The sequence below is a fragment of the Malaclemys terrapin genome, chromosome 8, assembly GCF_027887155.1.
Source record: "Malaclemys terrapin pileata isolate rMalTer1 chromosome 8, rMalTer1.hap1, whole genome shotgun sequence".
Classification (NCBI taxonomy): Eukaryota; Metazoa; Chordata; order Testudines; family Emydidae; genus Malaclemys; species Malaclemys terrapin.
In genome coordinates this window covers 22511631-22533029 of record NC_071512.1, presented here as the reverse complement: position 1 = coordinate 22533029, position 21399 = coordinate 22511631, and the positions used below count along the sequence as shown (strand labels likewise).

The following is a 21399-nucleotide window of genomic DNA, read 5'->3' as shown; positions in this document are numbered from 1 at the left end:
TGGTCAGTGGTTTTTTTTTCTTGCATCAACCCACAATGCTTATGAAAATGCAAAATTGTTTGGGACAAAAAATGAAGAAGCCAAAGGGGAGATTGAGAAAGAATATATCATTCCAAGCACAGTGGGACTTCCTCAAAAACAAACTTGTTCTGGTATCCAGTATCATTGGTGGCTTTTGTATGTGATTTCCTAATCAGGATGGGGGTTCTGGCCTTGGGTATAAATATGTGAGCTCTCCCTCTGAGTGTACTTCATCTACAGAGCAGAGCAGAGCAGAGCAGAGCAGAGCAGCTAACCTAGACTGAGCATCTCCACCATGAAGACAGATGGTATCTTCCTGGTCCTCACTCTGGTACTTTTATGTTGCTTCTCAGGTGAGTACTCTTTGCTGTAGCCTCTATAGAGCTATGTGTTTGCTGCTTCCTAGTCCTCTGGAAGCCTTGACTATTAAGGTCAATGATATTCTTGTTTTTATGAAGAATCCTGAGATCCGGTCTGTTTTGCTTGAATAGTAGACAATCCAGGGAACCATAAGAGTACAGGGTAGTGTTAATGTCCTTAAACAAAATCTCCCCTCTCCCATGGTGCTGTGAAATGTACCATATGACAATTGGTTGCAACTAGAGATGGTGGTAAAACATTCAATATCAAAATATCAATGACATTCAAAATTCCAAAAAACTTGGGGGGAAATTCAGTGAATTTTTTGGGAATTCCTCCCCCCCCCCCCGATACACATACACTGCTTCATTTTTCAACCAGCTATAGAGAAGGTAGACATTTTTCAAGTTTTTGAATTTTCAATTTTTTAAAACATTTCTTATTAAGGCAAAGTTACCATAAAATGTTAACATACTACATCATACATTACTTATTAAGGATCAGGTTAATATTCAAATAACTTGGATACAGATGCCATATGTATAACTGGGACATCAAATTTGTGAAAGGACTCATTCCAAAAATAATTGAAATCATTCTGTAAGATGTTACTGAGAAGACTAAATATTTAAGGACCTACTTAACATCCATTGATTCCTAAGCATAAAGTTAACTTCCTGGCTTGTAGCTTTCCTGCCTTATTCCCACTCCTCTGCACGTCACATCGTGTGGAGCACTGGATCCATGCGCTGAGAACTCCTAAATAGTGCCAATGACTGAAAAGGTTTTTGAATGATCAGGCTTAATAGAAGAAAAAAATATTTTCAAATGTTGTAAGGGGCTATTAGTTACCCTGCATCTTCAGTGGAGCAGAAAACCTGAAAAATACATAGTAACAATAAGCAAATAATAAGCCCCTTCTTGTATTTTCAAATGGTGCAAAACACCACATGTGGCCCATTTGTTGCAGAAAAAGAGTTCAGTGAACATTTTTCTTGAATTAATGCTTATAACTTGATTTCCGTCACAGGGATTTGTCTCATTGTACGTTGAATATCCATATTTTTTCTCTAGGTGTTGCCACTGAGCCTCTGAATAAGGTTAGTCCAGATCTTCCTGTTCAGTAATTTTCACTTTCCCCTAATCATTAGTTAGTCATTAACCTAACCTAATCATTAATTGCATTGTGGCCAACTTTTCCATGTTGGAAGAAACACTAAAACTAGTGGAAAGTGCTCAGATATTAGTGATGAGTGCAGTCTAGGAACCTTCATCGAACAGAGTAGTGGGCACAGCTGGGTTAATCAAAAAGCAAAATCACCCCAGTTGTTATCATTATTGGTATTAGTTATTATATATTGGTTTTGTGGTACTGATATTTCCAGCTGGGATATAGGAATACTTATTTTGCAGGTGGATTAAAAAGTTCACTTACTATAGGAAAGAGACTATCCCCCTGTGTTTCATATGGTCAGTCACTGAGTTTACCAGATTGATAGTAGATAATTCCATAATGGCCAGCATGCCTAATACACCCCTAAAAGAATTAATAATAATAGTTATCATCATGAGGAATAGCTCAGTGGTTTGAGCTTTGGCCTGCTAAACCCAGGGTTGTGAGCTCAATCGCTGAGGGGGCCATTTAGGGATGGGGGAGAATAGTTGGGGATTGGTCCTGCTTTGAGCAGGGGGTTGGACTAGATGACCTCCTGAGGTCCCTTCCAACCCTGATATTCTATGTCTAGAAAATTATATATTTACAGTTGCAGAATGATTGTAGTGCTTATCCAGAACCACCAAAGGGCAAAACCCTCCACTGTACATAGTGTTTTTCCTTCCAAATGCATTACTAACTACATGATATACATAGAGCATCATGGAAATGCAACTCTCACTCGGGCAAAGAGTAGTTCCAAACTACAGAGCACAGTACCCCAGAGGTAGGGAGGGGAGAAGTACCAGCAAAGACACGTGGAAAAATCCTACTCTCACCTGTGTCACAACTGTTCTTCTGCATATAAACGCCAGGGCTGGCATTAGGGGGTAGCAAGCACAGCAATTGCCTGGGGCTCCACGCCACAGGGGTCCCTGTGAAGCTGCATTGCTCAGGCCTCAGTCCTGGCTGGTGAGGCTCAGGGACCTGGGCTTCAGCCCCATGCAGTTGGGTTTCGGCTTTCTGCCCTGGGCCCCAGCGAGTCTAATGCTGGTCCTGCTTGGTGTACCCCCTGAAAGCTGCTCGTGGTCCCCCAGGGGGTCCCAGACTCCTGGTTGAGAACCTCTGCTCTAATACACTCCAAAATAATTAACAATAATAATCATCATGTATTCATCTGTGTGTCTAGAAAATTATATATTTATAGTTGCAGAATGTTTGCAGCACTTATCCACAACCAGTAAAGGGCCAAGCCCTCATCTGTTCGAGTATATACAGGCCTGTCTGTGGCACCAATGGTGTGACGTATCGCAACAGATGTCATTTGTGCCGCGCAAAATGGTGAGTAAATAGATCAATATTGTCTATTAGCAATAATTAGATCTACTATGGCAAATGACAGAGGAATGCTGAAAACATAGTGTGGTCAGAGAAGATTAATATGAATATATCTGTCCCACTCACATATCACATATTATACAACCCATGTACCTCTGTGTAATTCCACAGTAATCTTATGAGATGTATTGCTATGTAGGGACATTCATTTTTGATCTCTTTTTGTGTTTCAAGGGAAACTGGAGGCACGCTTAGCCTACGGCATGAGGGAGCATGTATAATTCAGGTAAATCCAAGTGTATTCTATTTTTCATTTACATAGTGTTTTTCCTTCCAAATGCTTTACTAACTACATGATATACATAGAGCATCATGGAAATGCAGCTCTCACTTGGGTAGAGAGTAGTTCCAAATTACAGAGCACAGTACCCCAGAGGTAGGGAGGGGAGAAGTACCAGCAAAGACACATGGAAAAATCCTACTCTTACAAAAAGGGCCATGGGATGTGTAATGCTGACTTAGAGGAGACAGAAACTTGGTATGCCAGATCTCATCACCCCCAACATAAATCCCACCACTCTCCCTCCTCCCTGCCCCCACCTCTCCTCCAAACACACAGTGACTGTAAGCAACAGATTTATCACCTTTTGAAGAAAGAAGGGCTGATCTAACTGATAGTACTTCAGCTTCTGATTCCAGGCAAAAAGATGTATTTCAGGATTTCAATTTAGAAGACAAAGCCATCCCCTCCCCCTGAAAGCAAAATATATTCCAACCCCAAGGCTGCCAACACATTAAAGGGGAGTAAACCAAGACGTGTATAAGAAGGAATTGTAAAACTCTATTAGTAGTATCCATGTAGTCTCTCTTCCTATTCTTGTACTAACGAGAATAAAGTAAACAGTAAGTGAACTTTTTAATCCACCGCCAGAATAAGTATTCTTAAATCCCAGATGGAAATATCAGTACACTGTGAAGTCATTGATAGAAGCTAACTCCAGCCAGGTTCAGGGCTTCACTGTCTTATGGCACCACATAAGCAGATGCTGTCCCTGCCCTGAAATGCTTTCAAATCTCCACTCAAATAACAACTTCTTCATTTAGCAGATTGATTGCAGTATATACCAACAAACAAAAGACCCACGCAAGATATCCTGCACACGGATCTATAAACCAGTCTGTGGAACTGATGGTGTCACTTACAGCAATGAATGTCGTCTGTGTGAAAAAATCTTGTAAGTCCTTGAATATTACCTTTGGAATAACTGAATCAATAGTAAGAGATGCTAAGACTAGTTCTCTTGTATAAGCATTCTCTTTATACGGGGATATATCAATGTCCTGAGGTAGCTGAGTCCCTGACTCACATCCATATTCTTTTGACCTCTTCTGGTTAACCCCTGTGTCCCCAGGACACCATAGCTAATATAATCCACTATCCCAGGGGTGGGCAAACTTTTTGGCCCGAGGGCCACAGCTGGGTGGGGAAATTGCACGCAAGGTCATGAATGTAGAGCTGGGGCAGAGGGTTGGGGTGCAGGAGGGAGTGCGTGCTGTGGGAGGGGGCTCAGGGCAAGGCATTAGGGTGCAGGAGGGGTGCAGGGTGTGGCAGGGGGCTCAGGGCAAGGGGTTGGGGGCTCAGGGCAGGGGATTGAGGTGCAGGAGGGGGCTGGCAGGGGCTATGGGCAGGGGGTTGGGGTACAGGAGAGGGTGGGGTACCGCAGGGGGCTCAGGGCAGGTGGTTGGGGTGCAGGGAGGGGTGCGGAGTGCGGGAGGGGCCTCAGGGCAGGGGGTTGGGGACTCAGGGCAGGGGGTTGGGATGCAGGAGGGGTGTGGGCTGTGACAGGGGGCTCAGGACAGGGGGTTGGGGTGTGGCAGAGGGCTCAGGGCAGTGGGTTGGGGTGCAGGGTGCAGGAGGGGTTTGGGGTGCGGGCTCTGGCTTGGCGCTGCTTACCTTGAGTGGCTCCGGGTGGCAGCAGCATGCAGCAGAGCTAAGGCAGGCTCCCTGCCTACCCTGGCCCCGCACCATTCCTGGAAGCGGCCAGCATCACGTCCCTGCCATACCTGGGAGTTGGGGGGAGCAGAGGACTATGTATGCTGCCCTTGCCTGCAGGTACTTCCCCCGCAGCTCCCACTGGCCACGGTTCCCCGTTCCCGGCCAATGGGAGCTGTGGAGGGCGGTGCCTGCAGGCGAGGGCAGCGCACAGAGCCCTCTGCCCCCTCCTGCCCCAGGGGCTGCAGGGACGTGGTGCTGGCCGCTTCCGGGAGCAGCGCGGGGCCAGGGCAGTAGTTTGCCCACCCCTGCACTATCCTCTAGTTCAGCCTTTTACTTTCTGAGTCCCCCTTTCCTCCCCAACACACTATAAAAACTCCATGGATCAGCTGTGCCACAACTGGTTTTCTGCATACAAAAGCCAGGGCTGGCATTGGGGGTAGCAAGCAGGGCAATTGCCCGGGGTCCCCACCACAGGGGGCGCTATGAAGCTAAGTTGCTCAGGGTTCAGCTTCAGCCCCAGGTGGCAGGTGTCCTATGTGGTGGGGATTTAGCTTTCTGCCCAGGGTCCTAGTGAGTCTAACGCCGGTTAGGCTTGGCGGACCCCGTGAAACCTGCTTGTGGCCCTCCAGGGGGCCCCAGACCCCTGGTTGATAACCACCACTCTAGCTAATACGTTTATCTTTATGTATGCACCAAACTACAAATCCCAGAACACAATGGGAATCCATGGTTGGTTAACATCAGATCCATGCTGACTTCCATCGGGATGATGAGCCTCACATTCCCATTAACTTCTGAGATTATATCAAAGAGAGAATTTGGTCATTACAAATCATCCCTGTCAAATATTCCATATGTGCCTAACTGTTTCTGTAATTTCATAGTGAATTTTGGAGAGTTTTACTCACCAGGTAGACAATTTTATTATTCACTGACAATAATTGTCTTCTCTCTTTCAACTTTTCATCCTGTAGAAGGGGGTCTAACGTACGCCTGGCACATCAAGGACAATGTAAGGTGAAGGTAATGGCACATTTTTATTAATTATCATTAAAATTGACATGTCTCACAGTATAAATACTGGTCACAAAAATGTTGATAACACTTCATAGATGGAAAAATGCTACTCTTACAAAAAAGGGTTTGGGATCTGTAATTCTCACTTAGAGGAGACAGGACCTTGATTTTCCAGATCTCATGACCCCCCAATACAAATCCCACCTCCTCTCCTTCTTCCCTGCCCCCACCACTCCTCTGCACACAGATTAATTATAGGCAACTGATTTATCACCCTTGGAAGAAAGAGGGGCTGATCTAACTGATTATGTCTTTTCAGTGAAGCAGATGGTGTTTCTTATGACAGTGAATATGGTGGTGCTTGGAAACCATGATGATTGGGGCATTTTAATTATTTATTATACATCGAAGAGATGGGTTGGAAGTATGGCCTTTGTGGTAAAAGGAAAGCTGGGGAGATATGAAACATGGGTTCTATTCCTGTTTATGTCACAGACTTTCTGCATGACCTTGGGAAGGTCTTGTAATCTCTCTGGCCCTGATCTTTCTTCATGAAGTGGTCAGTTCATGCCACAATGGCAGCATAATAGAGATTCAAGATCCCCACAGAGTACTCCTGTCTAAACGTTTTCTCCACACCCTTCTGCAAAGTCGGAAGGTCTTATAATATCTGTAGCCCTGATTATACTTCATGACATGGTCCGTTTATGCCACAGTGGCAGCATAAGGAGGTTTAAAGAGCCTCTTTACTCCCATCTCAAAGTTTTCTCAGCACAGTATCATACTAAAGTAATACTGTGGGTGCAGAAAAGTAGGAATGGAGAATCTGACCCACTCTGACTTTCTTTCCCAATATGTAAAATGGCAATCAAATGAACTACTTCCTAGAGAAGCCTCATTGCTTAAAGAAAGGTGCTATGTTAGCTCAATAGATGAGTCTTACAACAGATGACTTATTATTCCCAACAATAAATGTGGTTAGAACTTTATATAACTACTTTTGCAGGATGACTGTGGTCAATATCAAAAACAACAACAGGGTAAACACATTAGCTGCCCAACGATTTACAGACCTGTCTGTGGCACAAATGGCATCACATATAGCAACAAATGTAACTTGTGTGCAGCAAGATGGTGAGTAAACTTGTAAAGAATTTCTTGTGTAAAAGTCATTGCACATTTGGTGCAGATAATGTGAGAAAGCAGTTCCCAATTATGATGATATCAGGAGACCAGGTGTTAGTGGGAAAAAGCACTGTTTAATGCTTTTTCTATAAACACAGGGCAGGGTTTTCATTGAAAGATCTGACTAGGCCAAACCTGTTCTGCAGATGCCAAGGAGTAAGAATATGATGTTTTCAAACTGGAAAAACTGGCAAAACATGCCAGATAACTGATCAAGATATTAGAAAGGATTAATATGAATATGTCTGTCTCGGTCAAATGTCTTATACTATACAGTCCATTTCCTTTATTTTTTTACATGTGACAATGAGATGTTTTATTTTGAAGAAATACGCATTATGCTTAATTTTTCTCTTCTCAAGGAAAACTGGAGTCAACATTGGCATAAGGCATGAGGGAAGATGTAACCGCAAGGTAAACGTACACATATTATATTTACACTAATATAGTGCTTTTCCTCCCAAAGACTTTACAAACTACAGTATGTACACATAACACCAGTTATGTAGTCATCACTTGGGTGGAGAGCGGCAATGAATTTGCGCACAGCAAACTAACCAAGTAGTGGGGGTGGAAAATATTGACTGAGGAGATACGTAAAATCTTACTCTGACAAAAATTGTCATAAAATCTTAAATGTTCATGTAGAAGAAACAGGACCATCTGCTGATTCTGAGAGAACTGAATTTATCTACCATGCAAGAATGAAGGACTCTGTGGAATTTTATCTTGTGAAATCTGAATCAAATAGATAATGTTTAGATTAGAAGGTGTTTTAGAGAAGTTGCTCATACAAGACTATTGCATTGAGATCATTATCTCCATTTCCCCCCTGTTCTAGTTAAGCTTTTCTACGTTACTCATCCTAACAACTCTAAATATTGTCTCTCTTTCTCTCTCTCTCTCTAGATCAACTAATGGAAGAATTGGCATAAAATAGAAAATATTCTGCTTCAGTATAAATGATAAATTCTTCTGATAGAGTTGTAATTTGTCTTGTCCATCCAGCACTCCTGATGGCATTACTATCTTGAATTGGTGGTTCAATAAAGCAAATTTAGCAGAAATTTTTGCCTGTGTTCTTTTATCAGCAAAAACATTATGGGATTGCTTGAGGGAATCATTGAATAAACAAACTTTTCTCTTCATTCTCTATAAAATGAATAATCCAAAATTAAAAGAATCAATTTGATAATAAATGGGTTCTGGGATTGGATTCTAGGGGGGAGTCCACAGGTAACACACACAGTGGAGGACCTGAGTTAATATCAATCTTCCCCTGGAATCAATCCAGGGAGCTGCTGATCAAATAGTAATCCAGGCTGCACCCATACATTCACCTTTCCCTCCCCGTCATCCCCTTAGGTAGCTACCTGGGCAGCTATCAGGATTTTCATCATTCCCTTCATGCTGGGTAAATGCTTTGAAGGTATGGATGGATTTCTGGTAACGCAAAGTTGTGCCTCCAACATACATGCAACACTAGTCATCCAGATTAACTTCCAACCATTAAAGGTGAAGTGTACATTGCATATGCTAAGGGGTATATTTTCATAATCCAAGAGAAATTAGATCTGTTAAATTGTTGATGTCCTAAGCAAACATCTAAAGACCTAAGATTAAAATCTTAACAAGATGCTTTTCTGTTCTGTCACGATCGAACTCATTAAAAATCTTTTGTTTCCAACATAATGGTCTTAGATTTCAGTTTTTTTAACCTTTTGAATCTACTTTATATGGTACTTGTATTAAATTGCTGTGGAGGTGGTTTGGGAATTGAGTTGTTTGATTCTGAAATGGACGGTCAGGAACACATCAAAAGAAATGACCAGGGATGAAAGTAATATTAAATTCTTACCGGTACGGGGGCTGGCTCCAATCCTTGGAAGGGGTGGGGCCTCAGGCGGAAGGGGCGGGGCTAGGGGGTCAGCCTCCCCCAACCAGCCCATCCATGCTGCCTGGCCCCCGCTGCCCGGGGCTCCAGCGGTGATTTAAAAGGGCCCGGGGCTCTGGCTGCTGCTGTGATAGCAGCAGCCAGGAGCCCTGGACCCTTTTAAATCCTTGTGGCAGCTGCCACTTTTGCCCCCTCCCCCGCCAGTAGCCAGGGGGGCAAAAGGGGCAATGACGTTAAAGCGCTGCGTACAGGCCCATACCGGCCCATACTGTCCCACTTTCACCCCTGGAAATGACACCTCATTCCATGATGCTGTTATGCCTTTATAACAGCTGAGGGATTCCTGCACGCAAACAACTTCAGTGATAGGAGACACTAGTTGAAAATACAATACTATGCAACCTCAATTCTCCAAATCTTATAGGAGGCCTGGAGTAAGTTTTGATAAGCAAGTTTGTGGATTATTTACAGCATTAGCAATTAAATAGCTATTAGGAGATATGGAATTCTGGGTAACAGATGTTCAGAGAATCAAGATTCTACAAAATATGCAGAAAATATTCTAGATTTTACCCCATGCAAAGTTCTGACACGTCTATCCCTCCATAGTAATTAATACTAATCCCCTCACGGGACAGTCCCATTTATCATTAGCTAAGGAGCTCTCCCCTTCTTTAGGTCTATGTATTCTTCCAAGAAATGGGAAGTCAGAACATGTCATTCACAGGCAAGGGAGCTTCTGGTGAGTTTTCTCTGTAGACTCCCACTCTCACATATTAATCACCCTGAATTTCTGCCAAGAAGCGAGGCATGCAAATTTTGTTTGCCAAGTAAAGTTTGGTTCTTGTCTTATGTTCTTCCACATATTAAACATCCTAATATCCAGACGCTAGCTGTATCTACTCTTGGGAGAGAGTAAGCATATATGCTACGCTGGTGCCATCTAGTGCTGCAACTAATGTTCTGTCAGCAGGCTCTAGATTTTAAATTTCTACAGAACAGCAACAAAGAACAGATTTCTTTTTTCGGCAGAGTCTACCAGCTCCCCACTGCTGGTTTTCACTGTTCAAGGGAGAGGCCCTGCCAAGGATGGCTGGATGCAGATACCTCCAGTTCAGACCTTACATATCAGTGCTACTTCTGGGTTCATGGGAGCTTTGTGAGTAGCGTGAGATTGTTTGTCTTCATGGGAGACTGAATGCAGGTTCAACCACAAGTTTTCCTCTTAACCCACTCAGGGCTGGTCCACGCTAAGCCCCCAGTTCGAACTAAGATACGCAACTTCAGCTATGTGAATAAGGTAGCTGAAGTCGAAGTATCTTAGTTCGAACTTAAAGGCACTTACCGCGGGTCCACATGCGGCAAGCAGGCTCCCCCGTCGACTCCGCCTACTCCTCTTGCGGAGCAGGATTACTGGCGTCAACAGCGAGCACTTCCGGGATCGATTTATCGTGTCTAGACAAGACGCGATAAATCGATCCCAGACGATCGATTGCTTGCCGCTGAACCAGCGGGTAAGTATAGACGTGCCCTCAGTAAGCAGACCGCAACTCATCATTGTCATCAATTAATTCTGGCACCACCACCTCCTCCTTATCCTCATATACATGGTGAAGCACACAACATACCCAATCACATGTAGGGAATTAAACATTTTATTAAAGCTAATGTTAAAAAAATTATATAATACATAGGTTGAGAGAAGAGAGTCTGTACATCTGGGTATAGTGCTTAGATTATCCACAAATACAAAGTTTGTTTTTAGAAGTCATATGATACATAGAGTACATAATCAGCAATATCCCAAATTTAGGTGAATAAATTTAACAATATACTTTAGATATTAGAATCCGAATACTCAGGTACATCACTCATGAAAAGTTGTACAAAGATTTGGTTGTGGAAAGCAAAATATATCAATGAGTGGAGATTGTCCCTCAGTAATCACATGTAGGGAATTAAACATACTACAGTCTAAATAAGTCTGTATGCTGCACTATTTTGCTTTCAGTCAGCCAAAGATACATTCCACCATCCTGCACTTGCTCAATGTGTCATTAAGGAGAACAATGAACTAGCTCGTCCAGGTGGAAAGAGGCCAGACATCTAGAGCACCTTGCCAGCACATCCTGTGTAGGTGTCCATGAATGTGCCTCAGTGTCCACAAGAGCTTGTGTAATGATGGTGTCATACCCTTTCCTGTTAAGATACTCACTTGTTCAAATGGCATTCAGAGGATGTGTATATAGGCATGCCACCAATCACACCTGCACTGCTCAAGAACCCATTCATGCAAACACCACAATTATTTCAGGGATATTTCCAAATTTTACAAACCTGGCCTCCAGCAGTGTTAATTGCCTCATGAACTTCCAAGACTACTGAACCAGCCATGGATTTGCAAAGCCCAAACTGATTGCCAACAGTTCTGTTAACAGCCTGGAGTTGCCAGCTTCCACAAGGCAATAACAACACGCTTCTGGACCATTATTGACTTTTTCATCTGGCTGTCCTGCCACTCCAGGACCAGGGCAAACTCCTCATATTTTTGGGTTCCTCGTGGGAAAATCCTGGGCCCTTACTGGTCATCCCATGTTTCTAGCACAATGTAGTCCAGCACTTTGCACTTGCACTCCTGGTCCAGAAGCAGTGGTCTGCATGGCTGGGGAGAATCCACCCCAAAAAACAGTATTGGTTCAGTCCAAATCTCCATGTCCACATGGTCCCAATCTGTTGCTATACTTCCATGTGTTACTGCAAGTCACTACCTGTGTCTTCTCCAGGCTAACAGCCACCTCTGAAAGGCTCGCTACCATCTCCTGGCAGCACCTTCTGCAGAGGCCCACCGAAGAAAACTGCCTTCATAAGAATCAGTAGCTATTGCTCCCAAGCAGAATTCATACCTTCAGCACTATCACACCACCTCAGGTCCCACCAGGAAATGAATTTCCCAGGCCTAGATCATTTCCACCCACAATCCCCAGAGTGGGCAGCTAATTTGTCTCACAACACCCTGTGAAAGCAAGCATAGAGTGACAGTGAATTAGGGCCCAGTGACATATTGGATATGCACCTATGTATCTGTATTATCTCTCACAACTAGACAGAGCTCTAGTGCCAATGTGGGGCATGACAGTAGCATTCAGTGGCGACAATGTAGTTGCGCTCTAGTGAGTGAGGCTATTGTGCATAGACTAACTTGCAATTGCTTAACCTGTGGTTACCCTGAGTAAAGACATAGCCACAGGCTTTCCTACTCCACACCATTAAGTCTGGGTGTTTTGGTCTTCTCTACAGTGCTTAATTTGTGCCAGAGCTGAGCCCCGGCACCTCTAGGCTTGGCAGTTCATAGTCCTGGTACCTCTGGGCTTGCCGCGTCACTTATGAAAGTAAAAAATTACTTGAGCCCTGGCACCTCTTTCATTACAAATTAAGCACTGCTTCTCTAGTGGTGGCTGGTCCACACATAGAGAGAGGTTGATGAACCTGCTACAGCTGTTGCCAAGAGTGCTGAGCTCTTTAGTTCCAGTAAATATAACAGCCCATGCTTTTTAAATCCAGCAATCCCAGTTCTGCTGATAACCCACCCAGGAGCATCACATATACATGCAACATTTGCAGAGCTCCCAACCTAGCTCCCAACCCACCGTTTTCAAAAGTGGACAGTGATTTAGGCTCCCTCATTTTTGAGGTGAGGAGCACCCACAGCTCCCATTGACTAGGCCCAATGTGACTCAAATTGCACACCCAAAACATGAGGCACTACCCAAAATCAGTGACTGTTTTTCAAAATATGGCTGTAGATTTTTAAGCTTTCCAATGGATTATTTTGTATTGCGCGCTACCTAATTTAACTGTAATTTAAAGTAAAATAAATACTCAAGTTGTTTGTGAAATTCTTGTAGGGAAGAAAAAACTGATGTTTGTAAACAGGAATAAGAAATATCTATTTATAGAATCCCACAGTGGCAGGCTAGCCCTGAGGATTTTAGGAAAATTTGGAGAAAATAATCATTAAAATCTTCCAGTGTGTAAGGGGGAGAGCTCCAAACCTTTGAAAAATGCAACTAATTATTTTACTTTGGTTTTGCTTTAGACGTTATTGAAAGACAGAGGAGACTTTCAGAGCAGTGAAATATATGAACCGAAAATTGAAACCTGGTGGGGCTACTATCTGTGAGTTTTGGAGAACACCTTGTATGGCAGAACTCTCTCATTACCCTACCTTTTTAGAAGGTTTTGAAGTACAGAGGGGAGTTGCAGATTAATTACTGCTGATTCATTGGTTCAGGTGTGGCTTGTTAGACCTCACATTTAATATAAAGGAGGTGGGAGAAGGCTTCTAACAGAGAGTTCAAGTGTTTGAGGGCAGGCAGAATATAGCAGTGACAGAAAGAATCCCAGAAGCTGCTAAAACTGAGTAGCAGGTTTAGGCCAGAGTGGGGGAAGTGCTTATGGTATTAGTTTGCAGTTGCCCTTTTGTTTATAAATCAGCCCTCAGGAGGGTGATTTTTTTGATTCTCTGGGTATGTTTCTATCTGGAGCTCACTGGGCACTCATCTAGTTTATGCCCTGACAAGGGGGAAATGTTCACAACTGACTTTGTTTGTTTTTTTGTTTGTTTGTTTGTTTGTTTTACCTGCACAATGTGTTTTTCCCCCATTATATATAGGGCCAGATCCTGACATCAGCTGGAGCTGAGGATATTCAGCATCTGGCAGGATTAGAGCTCTATAGCACCTTTTCTTAACTTTATACAAGATGCACCGTAATGATTATACTATGGACACATCTAATCTTAGGCCTTCCAGGGAGTTCCTGAGGTATCAGCACTACCCAGGCTCACTCTCTCAATTCATTCTCTTGATCTATTTCCATTGGTTTCTGAGAGATCTTATCCCATTAGTGATTGTTTGCTTCCCCCTTATCCCTATATAGTGTGAATGCCTCACATGGACTCTAGAGTTCTGGACAAAGGACAATGGGACAAGTGACATTCATTGAGTCCACAAATCCCCATGGCAGCCAGTCAATACTGAACATATTTTCACCGACTTTCCAAACACTGGTCACACCAAATAACAATGTTTCACAAGCCATGACACACTCATAATGTGATTCATTTTGAAAATGTCCTTTAGAAACAGGGGTCTTAAATATAAACCCATCCTGCTGAGTGTCATATTTTGATGTAGGACCAAATCATAGTCTACATATACTGGCAACTGTACTTCACCAGCCCATGCCAAGGAATCACTGATAAAAATGTGAATGGTAGCAGAATGTTCCAGTTTTGTGGCAGTAAACTGGAGATAATTGAGTGTAAATCTCTGCTGTTGATCAGAGGCAGGGTCACCATGTGACACAAACTTTCCTCATATTTTCTGCAAATTATGTTTTGAAATAAACATTCTTCCCTGCCTGCAACTGCCTGAAGAGAAATTCCTATGTCAGTAATATCCTTTGCAGGTGATTTGCTAATCCAGGTCACGAACCTGATTGCTTCTGTAGATATACAGAACTATATATATCTGTGAACACAGTCGGGGGTTAATTGCAAGGATACCTACTCAGCAAAGTACAAACAGAATCAGCACAGACCAGACACCTGTCTTCACCATGAAGCTAAAAGGTGCCTTTGTGTTCCTTTCCCTGGCATTTTGCTGCTTCATTTTAGGTGAGTAACTCTCCCTACTCTGCATCATGTATTAAACCCTATGACAGACACCTCTGGCATCAGAAACCATGACTATTAAATGCTAATGTTGCTTTCCCTTATTTTCTTAAAGAGAAAATGCAGGTAAACATTTTGAAAATTGGGTGTCTAAAGTTAGGTACTCAGTGCCAGATTTATAAAGGTTTTTAGGTCCCTAAAGATTCAGATAGGTGCTTTTGAAAATCTCATTAGATATATCTGCAGCTTTAGGTGTCTAAATACCTTTAAAAATATGGCCCTTCGGGCTTGATTTTCAGAAGTGCTGTGCAGCCTAAACTCCTATTTAAGTCAATGGGCGCTGCAGCTACTGAGCATTTTTGAAGATCAGGCCCATAGACCCTAAATAAGTGGTCTGATTTTCAGAGGTGCTGACCAGATCTTATTGAAGTCAGTGGGAATTACAGATGGTCAGCACCTCTGAAAATTAGGCCAGTAAGTTTGAAACTTTTGGCCTACAGCCCTGTTGTCTATGTGAGGTGTGGCACTTTTCCTAACATTCGGAGTTTGTGCCAATGGTCTTGGCCAAAATTTTACTCCCTTCATTGTGCAGTGTGATGGGCACCAGTTGCCTATTGCTCTCCACCCTACAGGTTGCTGCACTTCAGCACTAGGTATTGCTTGTAATGCTTCTGGGGATTGTATGGGATGAAAATGTAATGACAGGAATTTACATGGATTTAAATAATTTAGACGTAACAGAAATCAACAATTTGAATTCAGCTATGGCTAAACTAGTTTTTGCCATGTCTTAACGGTCTTCTAGTTTCATTCTGTTAGATGTTTTAGTTTCACTGTGCTTCTTCTTAGCAGAGCATAATTCCTAAAACAATCAGTGATGTGAAATAATAAAAACTGCTTATAAATTAATAAAATTAATACACAACCCATAAATGCCAGTAATATTAGATGATGTTTGCCAAGTTAGAAAGTGCATTCTATTTTTCTACACACAGACAATTGCATTTAATCTCCTTCAAAGATTTTTGTCTTGTTCTTTCTTTCCTATCCTATAAGCATCCTTACAGCTCCATAGTTAAGGGTGCATTGAAATTTGCAACTAAAGCAGGAATAAAATACCTCTGTTAGACACTTAAATGATGGAAATTATTTTTTAAAATTTACACACCTGCTCTTTTGGGATCATTTAAATTTTTATAACAACTTCTAGGACACACTCTGCTAACTTTCAAGGGTCCATTTTAAATATTTTCTCTTGTAAAGTTCATATTTAATACAATCAGACATCTACAGACCATCTCAGATCATTGGCAGTATTCATATTTGTCTGTTGTTTTTTCAGGCGTCACCACTCAAGATGAGAGTCAGGTCAGTACAGTTCTTTGTGTTTATTAATAGTAAATTTCCTGGGATCTCTGTCTACAAACAATATTGTGGCCAAATTCTCTGGGTTGGGGAAACTCTTCTCCCCTAAAACTATGGGAAAAGCTGGTTGCATCAAAAACTAAAACTATCCCATTGCTATTAAAATTAGAGGGTATACCTGCAATTCAGATAGATGGTCTCCACACAGTCAGACTGGTTACTTTTATACACTATTTTAAATGACTCACACATTCTAACCAGAGATTGTGATACAAAGAAAAATTGGGGAAATATTTTAAAATATGACATTTTAAAATTTGTCTGTTGCAACAGTGAGAGAGATTTCTTTCTATATCATATATGTTAATTAAAATTATTTACTTAACTGACTTGAAACTGTTGCATATTGAGGTTCTTCTTAGATTTTAGCTCTGGGTCTCTGTCTTCTGGTTTATCGTTATTAGTCTCATTATGGCAGTGACTTGCAACTGTGGGAAAAAACAACATAGAACTTCTCCTGCGAAATATCTGCAGTATTTTCCTTTTCTTCCAGCACAAACGAACTACTTTTTGCTCACCCCATTCTAGATTTAGGAAACGGTGAAAAACATTGCCCCTGTGTGTGATTTCTCTTCTCAAAAGAACAAGTGAAGAGTGAAAAATGTCCACTCAAATGTCACCTTATTAATTTTGCAGCCCGACTGCAGTAAATACAAAAATCCAGATGGAACCTGGATAGGAGGCTGTCCAAGGAACTATGCACCAGTCTGTGGAACAGACGGCATCACTCACAGCAATGAATGTTTGCTGTGTGAAAAAATCTGGTAAGTACTTTTATCGTTTCTTTGATGAAGTGAAACCACTGGTGGGAGCTACTAATAGTAGCTTTTCTATTTATGTATTTTCTTCATAGAGGGAAACATCAATTTCCCCAGGTCTCTTATCTCTTGATTATTATTTAATATTGATATTTTTGTAATGCACAGATCAGGATGGACAGCCTTTTGTTTTGATTGTGTTTAATACCTGTCTGTCCTCTTCCACTTACCTTCCAATATTGCCCAGCCCAGATCCCCAATGGGACTTTTATGGATTCTTAAAGAGTCAGAGTCATTGGGACAGAGTGAATAAGAGAATGAACCTATAGCCTGGTAGTTAGGGCACATAGCTGGGAGACCGAGGGTTCAGTCTCCCTGCTCCAATGACTCTTTAATTTTTTATCCACAGTGGAACAGCTTCATCAGGGGAGACTGAGGGAGCCCTCATCAGAATATCCCATACCTCTGTAGTTAGAGCACCTCTTGAGAAGTGTGGGAGACCCTAGTTGAAATCCCTTCTCCCCCCTCAGGCAGAGGAGGGATTTGAACATGGGTCTCCCACATCCCAGGCGAGTGCTCTAAACAAAGGGCTAAAAGTTATAAATTGGGGACCACTTCCACTCCTCCAGATTTTGAATGGGACCCAATCCTGAAGGCAGCCTCTGAACATGCTTATTGGATTGGGCCCCATACATGAGATAGGCAGCCGAAAGGCTGTCTTCCCTGGTTCGTCAATCACTCTGGGGGTTAGGTGGGTTTAGGAAGCAGCATGCATGCTGAGAGACAGAAACTTAAGCACCTAGGGATATTTCTCCCTCAAAATTTAGGAACCCAGTGAGTTTAGGTGCCTGCAACGTTTGGTAGGAATTTTGTGGATCACAGTGGATCCTAAAACTGGGACTTAAGCACCTAAATCCCATAGTTCAGTGCCTAAGTCTGGCATTTAAGCACCTAAGTACCTTTGTGGATCTGGGCCCCAGTGTCGTCTTGATCTGCTTTAGGCTCTAGTTAAGATGTTCATAAATTCCCCGAATTACAAATCCCTAAATGTGGCAGGAGTCAGAGTAAGAAAAGGGACCACCTGGCTAATTTAAACCTGGCCAATGAGCACTGCATGCTTGATAACCTACATGATAGAAAATTAAAATGAATAATGACTGGGCCTTTGCCAGAAAAGCAGCATGTGTTCCTGTACTCGTTTTTAATACTCTGCTTCAAACTGCTTACCCAGTAATATATTTTGTTGTTTATGCACCTTTAAGTAAAATACTCCTGCCCGACTTTATTTCTACTGATTTTACTCTTCCTTTTTAAAAAATCCTCTGTTTTGTCATCTCTAAATTTTTCTTTTCTCCAAACAGATTAAGTGTATCTGGCTTAACTTCCTGCTATCAGATTTATCGTTCTACACTGCCCCTTGTCCAAGGAACTAATATCATTCCTGTGGGACAAAGCTCAAACGTGTACTTCTTAGTGGATCAAATCCTCCCATTGGGAAACTGGCATTACTCCACTGATGTCTATGTTGATTTGTAACAGCTGAGGACCTTTCCCCATGATCCGTGTGGGCTTTTACAGTTCTCTGTCATGTCCAGTAATGGCATCATTTCTCCAACCCAAATCCTGTCTCTCCCACATACATTCCTCTCATCATGTCCTGTCTCTCCTGCCCACGTATGCACATTGTCCCAGAACATCTCCCTCCTGGGCATGGAATGTGCTGCTGTTGCTGTTTCTGCTGCCCAGGGCCAGCAGACAGGTGGGTAAGGGAGTGTAAAGCTGCCAGAACTAGATGTCTTCTCCTCATTACCTGTCCTTTCGGGCTGCATTGAGAGGCACAGTATGGGTTGAGGAAGTCAACAGGAGCAGTGAGAATGGGACTTGGAAGATGGGGCAACTTTAGTTGTCTTCTTAGCAGCCCTGAGAGTAGTACCTAGTAGCCAGGAGGAGAAACCTTGCCAATTCCTTGCAGCCCAGCTGACTTTACAACTGGGATGAGCAAGAGAAATAGTGGAGGAAACCTGTGAGTGCCATTCCATAGACTTAAACACCGGCAGTTACATGAGCCTCTCAAGACTCTCTTCCATTGCTCCCAAGTTATCATTCTTGGGAGCAAAGTATATTCTTCAGTCAGTATGAATGTGTAACTCCCAACAATGTTGATGTGGAATGCATTTTTATAGATGTCTCTGACTTGGTTTCTTACTGAAGAATCAGACTACAAATCCCAGGACACAAGTGGGCTGTGGATGTGGCTGACTAAGGAAGATACAGGTTCATATTGGAACAAATGATAAAACAGAGAATAAAAAATGTACATGAACATGGCTGGCCCACTCTATTATCTCAAACTGTACAGTTTATGTTAATCTAACTAATTTAACAGCATCCTTATAACCGTTTTTACTCTTCAGGGTGACTACCATGTACTTACTCATAATGGCTAATCTTTCTTCCTCTTTTCCAGGGAAACTGGAGTCCCCATTGGCATAAAGCACAGAGGAGAATGTTAGCACAATGGTAAATCCAGGGCTATTATTGATTAATTCGGTGTCAGTTTCCTTTGTTTAATGTGTGGAATAGAGGACTATTTGGAACATTTCACTACTCCGGACTAAGGCACTATGTTCATTTTGTCTGTTTTATAACTGTCTCTTCTCCCCCTCTAGGATGAATAATGGATGAATTGGTGTAAAGCACAAATAGGAGGTGTTGTAATACCTCTGAGCAAAGACAGTCTCAAATCATCCTGTGCACCAGGGGTTCCTACTGGCTTCCTTGTGTCTTATGTTTGTTCAATAAAGTAAACTAAAAGGGTTTTTTCTTATTTTATTTTTCAACACAAAGCAGTATAGCTTTTGGGAGGGGAGGAAAATCATTAAATCAACAACTGATTTTACATATCAGCCTTCATAACATAAATAAACCACAGATAATAAAATATTTTCAATAATGAATAGGCTTTGTGGTTGGATTTATCTAGATCTGTAGGAAACACTCATAATGGAGATCTTGAGTCAATAGCAATTTTCCACTAAGATCAGTTAAAATGGATTGATTAAAATAGATATCCTGAATGAAGAAACACAAATTCCACCAATACATTTTGGCACAGACAACTATCAGGATTGCAATCACTGACTTTGTGGCTGTGTTACAATCTTTGAAGATAATGTATGACCATTTTTCAAGTCAAAGTTGTGTGCTTGATCATGATTTTTACAAACTTATTTATTATTTTTTCACACATAGCTTATATGAAGAAATGTTATACTTCTAGCTATTCATTATTCAAAATTTGCTGCTGAACTTGTAAGAATGGTCACTTAAGTCACATGTTATTGTTTCTGTTCCCATACTAGTTAAACACTTTGGAACTACTTCTGCTTTTCCTCCAAACAAATGTATCATGTCACAATCTGAACTTTGTTTCTTGATTAAAAGACTCACTACAAGCCCCAAATAAAATTCCTTTTTTGTAAATAGACATATGGATAAGGCCTTGCTCAGATGAACGCTTGTGGCAAATGAACAGAAAAGGGCTTGTGCATGGGTGGATTGAAATCTGTAAGGGTACTGTGCACATGTTACCAGCTGTCCAGTTTTATGGGCTCAGTGGATATTCCATGCAAAAAAATGGATATTCCATTTTTTGTCCCCTAGTGGTAGTGTCTCTACATACACTGGACTCTCACAATGCACAGGTGAAAATCATGCACAAGCAGGCTTAGACCCAAATCCTCAAAGGTATGTAAGCTCCTAGATGCTTTTGAGGATCTGGGCCTTCCTCTCTTCTCCCCCTCTTTCCCTCTCCCCAGCCAGCCTGGGCCCGGACACTGGGGTACAGATGTACAACACAATTGTGAGACATCAGATCTGTGCCATGCTCCAACCTGGTCACCTGCCCGCTCCTTGCTGGCCTTGGGGAGCTGCACTGCCCTGTACCGAGTGGGGGCTGGTGGCTGAGCCTGAGAGGGATGGTACAGGGGACGGATACGTTTGCTGGTGGCTGTGCCTGCTCCTACAGGGCAGTAAACCTGGCCTCCACCTGTGAGTAACAGACTGGGGCGGTGCTGGGATTCCTCCTACTCCCTCCCATCGCCCACACAGAGACGCCATTCGCCCGAGGGCAGAGAGGCCACAACCAAGATGGCGGCGATTGGGCTGCAATGGAAATATGCGCGAAGTGCCACATCCAAGATGGTGGCGCGGGAAGGCCGCAGAGAGGGTTGATTTCCCCAGTTCTGGGTTCAGGGACCGGAAGCGCGGCGGACGCTGGCGGAAGCGGAAGCGCTGGGTGGCCGGAAGTGTCTGTCGGGATTATCCCTCCCCCCCGCAGTCACAATAACAGGCGGCACTGGCGGCCAGGTAAGGGGCGGCGGGGCTGGGAGGGGAGGTTTAGGGTTGCGTGCGGCTGCTCTGGCTCCCCGCACACGCGCCCCCCGGGGAAGGAGGGAGGCGCCGGGCCTGGCCCTATGGAAGGGAAGGGGGAGTGGCGCGTGCCACTGGTGGGCGCGCGGGAGGGGGCCTGGGCCTGGGATCGCTGGCAGCGATGACCGTTGCGGGCGCTGGGGCCGG

At 43.0% G+C, this 21399-nt stretch overlaps 3 protein-coding genes across 6 annotated transcripts in view; all 3 read left to right on the top strand.

Annotated features, from left to right (window-relative positions):
- The first annotated feature begins 253 nt into the window (after positions 1–253).
- LOC128842049 (ovomucoid-like) lies at positions 254–8137 on the top strand. 2 transcript variants are annotated; one of them, XM_054037714.1, is made up of 9 exons: positions 254–374; positions 1456–1481; positions 2742–2875; positions 3107–3158; positions 3980–4107; positions 5843–5891; positions 6892–7019; positions 7433–7484; positions 7980–8137. In XM_054037714.1, exons 1-9 carry the CDS (start codon positions 317–319, stop codon positions 7986–7988), a joined length of 636 nt encoding a protein of 211 aa, XP_053893689.1. In that variant the 5' UTR covers positions 254–316; the 3' UTR covers positions 7989–8137. The 2 variants fall into 2 exon arrangements, with proteins under 2 accessions (XP_053893689.1, XP_053893688.1); XM_054037713.1 differs by having other exon boundaries at positions 3977–4107.
- A 6404-nt stretch (positions 8138–14541) lies between these two features.
- Positions 14542–20208, top strand: LOC128842349 (serine protease inhibitor Kazal-type 1-like). The gene is made up of 5 exons (XM_054038285.1): positions 14542–14641; positions 15981–16006; positions 16700–16827; positions 19289–19341; positions 19491–20208. The coding sequence occupies exons 1-4, from the start codon at positions 14584–14586 to the stop codon at positions 19332–19334; spliced, it is 258 nt and encodes an 85-aa protein (XP_053894260.1). The 5' UTR covers positions 14542–14583; the 3' UTR covers positions 19335–19341; positions 19491–20208.
- Positions 20209–21123: 915 nt separating this feature from the next.
- The window catches only part of FBXO38 (F-box protein 38), a 35478-nt gene continuing 35202 nt past the window's right edge, over positions 21124–21399 (top strand). For 2 of the 3 annotated variants that reach the window (XM_054038108.1, XM_054038106.1), the window contains exon 1: positions 21124–21189. The gene's annotated coding sequence lies outside the window, so the exon portion shown is untranslated. The remainder of the gene's footprint in view (positions 21190–21399) is intronic. The other variant, XM_054038107.1, reaches the window with a different exon arrangement.

What these genes read in the sequence shown, in the direction of transcription:
- LOC128842049 (XM_054037713.1), top strand. Translation starts at nt 317, where the DNA reads ATGAAGACAGATGGTATCTTCCTGGTCCTCACTCTGGTACTTTTATGT. An exon ending in AGGGAGCATGTATAATTCAG is followed by an intron (nt 3,159 to 3,976) that starts GTAAATCCAAGT and finishes TTCTTCATTTAG; the next exon opens with CAGATTGATTGCAGTATATA. An exon ending in AACTTGTGTGCAGCAAGATG is followed by an intron (nt 7,020 to 7,432) that starts GTGAGTAAACTT and finishes TCTCTTCTCAAG; the next exon opens with GAAAACTGGAGTCAACATTG.
- LOC128842349 (XM_054038285.1), top strand. Translation starts at nt 14,584, where the DNA reads ATGAAGCTAAAAGGTGCCTTTGTGTTCCTTTCCCTGGCATTTTGCTGC. An exon ending in ATTTTGCTGCTTCATTTTAG is followed by an intron (nt 14,642 to 15,980) that starts GTGAGTAACTCT and finishes TTGTTTTTTCAG; the next exon opens with GCGTCACCACTCAAGATGAG. An exon ending in TTGCTGTGTGAAAAAATCTG is followed by an intron (nt 16,828 to 19,288) that starts GTAAGTACTTTT and finishes CCTCTTTTCCAG; the next exon opens with GGAAACTGGAGTCCCCATTG.